This window comes from Hirsutella rhossiliensis, assembly GCF_020360975.1.
Source record: "Hirsutella rhossiliensis strain HR02 chromosome Unknown scaffold00001, whole genome shotgun sequence".
Lineage (NCBI taxonomy): Eukaryota > Fungi > Ascomycota > Sordariomycetes > Hypocreales > Ophiocordycipitaceae > Hirsutella > Hirsutella rhossiliensis.
Window position 1 is genome coordinate 1,213,471 of NW_025408667.1, and position 8,432 is coordinate 1,221,902.

An 8,432-nucleotide genomic window follows, 5' to 3' on the forward strand; every position below is an offset into this window, starting at 1 on the left:
GGAGCTATCCTTTCGCTATAGGTGCCCCTATATTATAGTTACTTTATTGACTAAGGGTATTAGCTCGACCGTTTTCTATTCCTTTTCTATAGATTATTTTATAGTCGAATTCTAATAAGTATTCGGCCTATTAGATCTATCGTCCGTTTAACTATTACGTTGTTATAAAATATAAGATATTCTTATAGTTTATATAGACCTTAACTTTATATTTACTTTTAAGAAGGTAGTATTAAAATTCCTTAAAAGCTTAAATAATTATAAGGAATTCTTTATCGTAGATAGGGTAATTAAGTTCTACGCTATATAGCTTTTTCGAGTAGAATATAATTAGTTATAGTCTTCCTTTATTATCTTTTTATCCGATTTATACTCCTAGAGTAAAGTCTAATATATCGGTTTTAAGTTCGATTTATCGTTCTAGATTAAAGGTAGTTAAGACTAGTTCTTATATAATTATAGTCTTAATATATTTAAAAGCTTTATTAGCTTTATCGTCCTATATAAATTCTTTTTCTTTCTTTATTAAGTTATATAGTAGTACTATAATCTTTCCGAAATCTTTAATAAATCGTTAGTAGTAATTTATAAATCCTAGGAAACTTTATATATCCTTAACGTTCTTTAGTATTAGCTATTCTTTAACTAAGTTAATCTTATCTTATTATATTTATATCTCTCTTAGTAAGATCGTATATTTAAGGAAGTCTACTTCCTATATATAGAACTTACTTTTCTTTAGTTTAACTAGTAACTTTATATTCTAAAGTATATAGAGTACCTTATAGACGTATTCCTTATATTCTTCTAGGGTATCTAAGAAGATTAAGATATTATCTAGGTATACTACTATAAAGATATCTAAGTATTCGCGTAGGATATTATTAATTATCCGTTAGAAGGTAGCTAGTATATTTATAAATCTAAATAGTATTACTAGATATTTAAATAGTCTAAATTTCGTTCTAAAGGCTATTATCTATTCGCGTCCCTTTTTTATACGTATTAAGTTATAAGCGCCTTTAAGGTCGAGGGCTATAAACTATTTTTTACTATATAGTCGATCTTATAGTTCCGATATAAGCGGTAATAGTATTCGGTCTTTTATTATAATATTATTTAAGCGTTTATAGTTAATAACTAGTTATAGCTTACCGTTTTTCTTTAAAATAAATATAACTAGATAGCCTACTTTAGATATTAATATTTATATATATCCTTTTATAGATTCTTATTAAGGTAGTCATGTAGTGTTTATAGTTACTTTTCGTTTAAGTTATAGATTTTATAGAACGTTGGTTATTCTATCCTTAAGATAAATTTCGTAGTCCTATTAGCTATATTTAGGTAACTATATCTTAAGTTCTTCTTTAAAGAGTTTATTATATTTCCATTCCTAGGGGATATTCTTTATTTTATCTTATAGGCTTTATTCTTTCTTTTAAGAGCTAGTTTCTCTTAACTTAAGCTCTTTATTAATTTATTTAAGGTCTTTCCTTAAAGTAGTAATAACTCTTTAGATCTTTATATTATATCCTTTATTCTATTTATATCGGATACTAGGTTATATAGCCGTATTAGTTAGTATATAGGTCTTATTAGTCGATTTTATTATATCCGCCGGTTTAATTACTATTTTTATTTATATTACTAAAGCCTATAATAATTTACTTAAACGGTTATCCAATTTTTTTTTTTAGTAGCTAAATTATTATAAAATTTTACTTTCTCTTAAATTTACTAGTCTTAGAAACTTATATCTTTATCCTAATATAGCTAGCTAGTTTTCTAGTTAATTAGTAGGTTGCTCTCCTATAGCTATAAAAGCCTTAATATAAGGTTATGTTTTTTAATATCTATAATATCGAAGTTAACTCGTTTATTATAGCCCTAGATATTAATATCGAGGTAATTAATCTTTATATTAATAATTCTATTATTATAGTTAAAGGCCTCTCCTTCGATATTCGTAAGTTTATATAGATCTATCTTATATCTCTATATAAGTTAGTAATAATTAACGACTCTAGGTAAAACGTAGTTACCTATCGTACTATAGTTTAAAAGTATATATATATAATATCCCGCGATTTAGATATTTAATACTATTTAGTCGCTATAGCTTACCGTTACTATATATAGGGTCCTTAGATCTTATCGTATTATACTAGTCTATAGCCCTTTTATAGATAGTATACCTTATTTTTTACTTAGTCCTTATTTATTTTATTTAGGTATTTGTCGGGAGGTCTGTACTGCAGTAACGCAATGGGTTGTATTCAAGATGTCTTGCTAGGAAGGGAGGAAAGGGAATGAGGGGGCACACTACGTGCCCTTTATACACGGATCCCCGAGGTCCATACACGTGACGCTAAGGGTCACGTGTGCGTGTGTGCACCTCCCTTACAATCCTACTATAGCTATATGCTACATTCCCACACTGGCAAATCTTCTTTCATCGCTGCAATCGCAGCAGTGCAGCAGGTGCGGGAGCGTAGCAGCAACCGCAAGGTGCGAAAGAGTGACAGTTCGAGCGGCAGCTGGCGGGAGGGCGTTCGACTGATCCTTCTATCCTAATCGTAAGGCTATTCGTATCGACGAGGCGTTCGAGGGCGCGGTTAGGCGATGCCTTTGTCATAGCATCTGCTGGGTTGTCTGCGCCGTTAATCCAGCGGATTTCTGTGATCTCGCCTTTCGTAGGATTGACGTAGGCCATGATATCTATCATCAATCGCTTCTCCTTCGTTGTGCCTAGCTTAACGAGGCACTCGTAGAGGAAAAAGTCGGTGCAAACGATTAGGGGATAGGGAAGATTGAGGCGGTCTGTGATCTTCCGTATCGTCGTTGCTAGTGATATCCCAATATCGAATCCGTTGACCATGCCGTAGATCTCTGATGCTAGCACGCTTCGGGTGACCCTCTTACTTCGTTGAGCTCCAATGGAGGACATTGCGATCCCGGTGGTCTTTGGTACGTGCGGTCTCGGTCTCATTGACTAGGCAATGACGAAGCCTATGTGACGATAGGTCCTTATTGTTCGCAAAGGAACCGTCGGTAAAGACGATAAGCTTGGCATTGGCGAGGTCAATAGGGATATACGTTGGCCTCGCTGCTGGTGGTCTTTCTGCCATTGAAGCCGCTTGTTGAGGTCGTGCAATCCTCTTCCGTAGGTTTGGACCTGGGCAGCAATAGAGATGTCGAATGAGGCCTCTGGTTGACAGATTGAAGCCACATACGCGCCACGGGCACGCTGTTCCACGTACTGTTGGGCTCGATCGTATGCCTTGATGTCGATGGGTTCGATCTTGGCTGCTTGACCCTTTGTTGAAGCAGTAGAGCGTTGTGGAAAGTGGTGTCTTGGAGGTTATCTTTGCGTTGAAGTCAATGCTAGTACCCGGGTCATCGTTGTCTTCGGCTTTGCCCGAAATTGTGCCTTTACGAGTTCCGCTTCCTCTAGCGCGGAAAAACGTTGTGTGCCAAGCATAAGGGTATCGTCAGTCTGCATTCCCACAATCCCAAAGTTATCAGGTCCCTTATTCGTAATTAGGAAGCATAGGTCGTAGGTTGATGTGGACATGTCGATAACCTCGACATGATGCCCGTGATATGTGCGGAACCAATGGACTCCGGCCTCCGCAATTCCGTATGGAGGGCTTAACGCGAATGATTGTTCCTTCCGGTATCTTCCTTCTAATTCGGCGGGAAGATGCGTGAGATGGTGCGGAATAGTTCGGTCTGCGCCTGGGGATACGCTTGTGTGATGTCACGAAGAGAGGTCATGCCGTGAGAAAGGAGGTCTGGGGAGATAGCAGAAATAAGCCGTTGACTGACGCGTTGAATTGTCGGGGATTGCGTCAATAGGGTGGTTTTCTTGGTCGTTGTGCCCTTGCGACGAGCCTTGACTTCTCGTATGGTTTGGTTTCTTTGCCTTTAACCTCGCGGACCATGCGGGAGCGGAAGATATGATGGTTCCGTGCTTTGCTTCATTGTAGCGTTCGAAACAAACACTCCTCGTACCAATAGATCATCGATCTCCGTGCTATCGGATTCCTCAAAGGGTGCCTGGCGTTGTGATAATGCCTTCGTCCCGTAAGCTTGATGGCTAGTTGGTAGGCATCTTCTTCCTTCTTGACTAGGAACGTCGTCTTTGGCTTTCTTCGAACCAGGGCGGCCTCGCTTGCGCGGCGCCGGGGATTAGGAGCAGGAACGGGGCAGGGGCAGGGGCAGAAACAGGAACAGAATCGCTCGCAGGATCAGAAACAGGAATGTCAGAATCATCCGCAGCAGCAGCAGCGGGGCAGGGATCGTCGTCTCGTCGCGGAAATAAGGCTGCACAAGGTGGAACGGAAGGTCTGGGGTCCGTTGATAGTATCATCGTGTGACATTGGAGCCATCAATTGCACTAATCTGGGCCTTGCCAGCCGAGCTTTCTCTCCACACTCGGACCTCGCTTTGCAGTGGGAGCGATAGTATAACGCCTGTTGATGATGGTCCGTTCTTTGTGTGTAAGGCGCCCTGCACTTGCCGCTCTGCTGAGAGCTGACGAAGCATTTTCATCGCCTTCTGGGCTGCGGCAGCCCTTTGGGGTCGTAGCAGAGGGGCGAATCTAACGCCATTCGAGGGTAGGCGCCAAAGACTAGGAGCGTAGGGACAATGCCATTTGGCCCTGCTGTGTCGTTGATGGCTTTGATAGCCATTTGAAGGATCAATTCGGGGATGTGAGGTCCGATTTCTGCGTGGAGGATCTCAAACGCACGGCGGAGAGGGCATGATATCTTTCAACCCAACGGACCAATGTGCTTCCACAGGACTTGCTTGCAGGTTATCCCCATAAGCTTTGCCTCGTTACGGAACTCTAGGGAGGCAAAATTGGTCCCTGCGTCGTGCTTGATAGTATCAGGGGTCCGAGATATGTGTCTATCAGAGGGCTCGGGGGCTTCCACGTATCCTTTGCTGACATCGATAGGAGGAACCTGGCTGCTTGGAACGCTGTTGCTGTATCTACGTGCAAGACGGGGCGTTGAGGGTTCCAAGGTAGAGCACATCAGCGACGATTTCGTAGTTGAATTCCTGGTCATCCTTTAGGGTGAATTTGAAGCGTCTTGGAGCTTGAGTGCATTTGACAGTGATGACAGAATCTCGAGATGTTCTCTAGGATATCTATCGTCACATCGTTGTGGCCAGCTTGCCGTAGGAGGTTGTGAAGTCTTGGGACCGCTGGGTGCCCAATCGACGATGAAGAGTGCGGATCTCGCTCTCCGTGAGGATGCGATAGCGGCCTCGTTGGTCTTAGGTAGGAGGAACCAAGGATGTCCCCATTTGCGGATAACCGGGAGGGTTGTTCGTCCGACAATAGTGTCTGTAAGGTTGTTGAAATAGATGCCTAGGCGATCCATATCAGCGAGAGAGGAGGAAGGAGTAGGGGTCTTGAGGATATGGAATGTGATCCTTCCGAGAGGTGTTTTAGGGCGATAGAGCCGAGGGATAGAATGGCTTCGCCGTTGCCGGTTTGATAGAACTTGGCCTGCTGTAGTCTTATCGAGCGTTATAGCAGGGTCTTCTCGTTGTAGAGCGATGCATTGGTCGTAGCCAGCTGAAACCTTCGCGGCGCCTGTGTCAATTATGATGCCCTGGAATCAGGTCTTGAGTAGCGCTCCTCTATCATGAATTGGGAAGCAGGTGTAGCGTTGTTTTGAAGGTGCTACACGTCTTCCCTGTGATCAGATGGTTGAAGGCTTGCTGGCAGAGCATTTGGCTTGTGCCACTGTTCTGGGTTGTTGTCATTATCTTCATTGTCGTCCTCGTCCCGGGTCGTTAGCATCATCGTGGGCATCCATCTCGTGACCTTCAAAGTCAAGAACGTAGGCTGTAAGGTCCTGGGAGGGTAATCCCTATGAAGTGACAGTGGGCGACGTATTGGTCTCAGGATCTTTGACGTTCCTCGGCAGTGTGCTTTGTAGACCAACATCCTTCCTTATTGCAGACGAAGCACTTCTTATTCCACGGGTGGTTGTGGCCGTAACGGCCTTGTGGGCGGTTAAAGCGTTGACTATTGAAGATTCCCGTGGAGCGTTGTAGCTGCCTCGTTGAGCGTTGCCTATACCTTCTATACCCCTTCTGACCAAATCTTCCGCGATTGTTGTTGTATCTTCGATCGAGATAGTAGTGGTCATTGGGATCCATATGATCAGATGGTTCCTCGAGGTCTTGATGGTATTGAGGGCCTCCTTGAACGAGGCGCTATTCCGCGTGCAGATGGGTCTCAACGGAAGATCGTAGATCTGCAAAGAGGGTCTCGATTCCTTCGGCGGGCTTGAATAAAGCGTATTCAAGTTCAGGAACACCGCGGCATGCATTAATAAGCGTTGTACGCAGTGGAACGTTTCCTGCATACGCGTTGCCAAGAGCTCGTTGGCATAACTGTAGCTTATCAAGGAGTAGCTGAAGAACCTCGTGTAGGGATTTCGTAGCATTATCGGCACGGAGCTTGTTAAAGGAAATAGTCGTCCATTCAGTATAGTAGTGAACGTGGTTAACTTCCGTATCGAAATGTTGCTTGATGCTATCGTATGCCTTGCGGAACGTTGAGGTCCAGTTAACGTGGTCAATGTAGTACGTTTGGGCTCGGCCAGTGGGATTCGAGGAAAGAGCGTGGAATTGGTCGGCTTGACCTGAGATGTTATAACAGATACTCATAAAGATGCGTAGCTTATCATCGAGAGGTCATGGGTTCCCCGTATAGTTCTTCTCTTTGTCCCAGATCTTGGTGAATTTCTGTTGTGTGTCGGCATCGACGATGCCGTTCGGGATGTCGGCCGGGGAAGCGTTGTGTACGCTTCGGGGATGTGGGGAGAGAGGGTTCTGCTAGAACGATGCTCTGTTGCTGGAACTGATAGCTTGTAGGATGTATTGTTCGTTGGGGAAGCGTAGCAGTCGTTGTGGGCGGTTCCGCAATTGTCGTAGGGAGGAGCAGGGAGCGTCGGAATAGGGGCTAACGGCGTGGATGGCTCCGCCGTGTTGGAGGTGGGAGGGTTCTGCGTTAGTCGTCTCTCTTTTCTTGTATAGGCCTCCGTTCCTTTATCGAATTGGGTTACCATGAATTCGTTGTCGGGCCAGGCTGGTGGGTTATCGATCGTCTGTAGGAAGACGAGCTGTGGGATGATGTGGTCACCCTTTTCTCCTGTATAGATACCACGTCTCTTTAAAAGGTAACGTAGCTCCTTCGAAATTCCTTTGGCATCTTTCTCGTTGCCTCGGTCCACTGTTGGAAGTGATCCTGGAAGAATTCAAGGATATTAGTGCCATGAAGGTGTACGTTCTCCTCGCATTCTGACATAAATCGTGCGGTATATGTCTGCAGGCTATTCTATCTTCCTCTTGTGGCGTGATCTCATCCTCCCATCAGGTCGGATCGATATCCTGATATTGGGTCTTTGGGATCGTGAGATTTTGGACCAATTCCCTTACTTGGTCGAGGAAGGCGTCGTTCCTCGTAGAGGCGGGGTTCGGGGGTGGGGGCGTGCTTGTCATCGCGGGGGTTGTCACGTAGTTGTCGAATAGGGAGGGGTGTGACGGAGTTGTTGAATCGGCGTTGTGGACGCACTTACATAATGTAACCGTTAAGTGAAGTTGGAAGGATCTATCAATGGCCTACTGGGAGCTAGTTGGTTGCCGGGTCCGGGTAATCGTAGAGTCCTTGATCTTAGCATAGAAACCTCCTCTAGGTCCAACCAGGCAATATCGCTAGGAATATGGTAGTTGGGCTTTCGAAGGTTGCGTTCTATCTCTTCTTCCTTGCCAATCTGTGATCGACCAAATCGATCACTGATCAGTGTCAGGAGGTCTGTACTGCAGTAACGCAATGGGTTGTATTCAAGATGTCTTGCTAGGAAGGAGGAAAGGGAATGAGGGCACACTACGTGCCCTTTATACACGGATCCCCGAGGTCCATACACGTGACGCTAAGGGTCACGTGTGCGTGTGTGCGCACCTCCCTTACAATCCTACTATAGCTATATGCTACATTCCCACAATTAGGATAGTATATTTACCCTTAATTTAAGTATATAAAAGTAGTCTCGAAGAATATACCTTTTACGATTATACGGGAACTTAAGTACTAAGTCCCCCTTTCCTTTTACTAATATAAAAAAAGCTTTTCCTTAGTAAACTTTAGACTTAATTTCTTTATAGTTAATAAGGAAATTCTTATTTAATACTATATACCTAGTAGCTCTAGTATTATAAATAAAATTAAAGATCCTTTTATTCTTATAACTAGGAAATCCTTCTTCTCTTACCTTTAAAACTAATTCCTTTATTCTAGGAATCGAGGCTTTTAAAGGTCTTAAAAGAGAATCTTTATTAGATTCTACTATAGGGGTATTTATAGAGGTTAAAATTACCTCTAAATCCTTAGACGTTTATATAAG

The 8,432-nt window shown here is 43.3% G+C and overlaps 1 protein-coding gene across 1 annotated transcript; it reads right to left on the reverse strand.

Annotated features, from left to right (window-relative positions):
* Window positions 1-2,455: 2,455 nt before the first annotated feature.
* HRG_00141 (uncharacterized protein) lies at window positions 2,456-2,950 on the reverse strand (the record flags this gene model as incomplete). The annotated part of the gene is made up of 1 exon (XM_044858612.1): window positions 2,456-2,950. The coding sequence occupies one exon, from the start codon at window positions 2,948-2,950 to the stop codon at window positions 2,456-2,458; it is 495 nt and encodes a 164-aa protein (XP_044725012.1).
* Window positions 2,951-8,432: the final 5,482 nt, after the last annotated feature.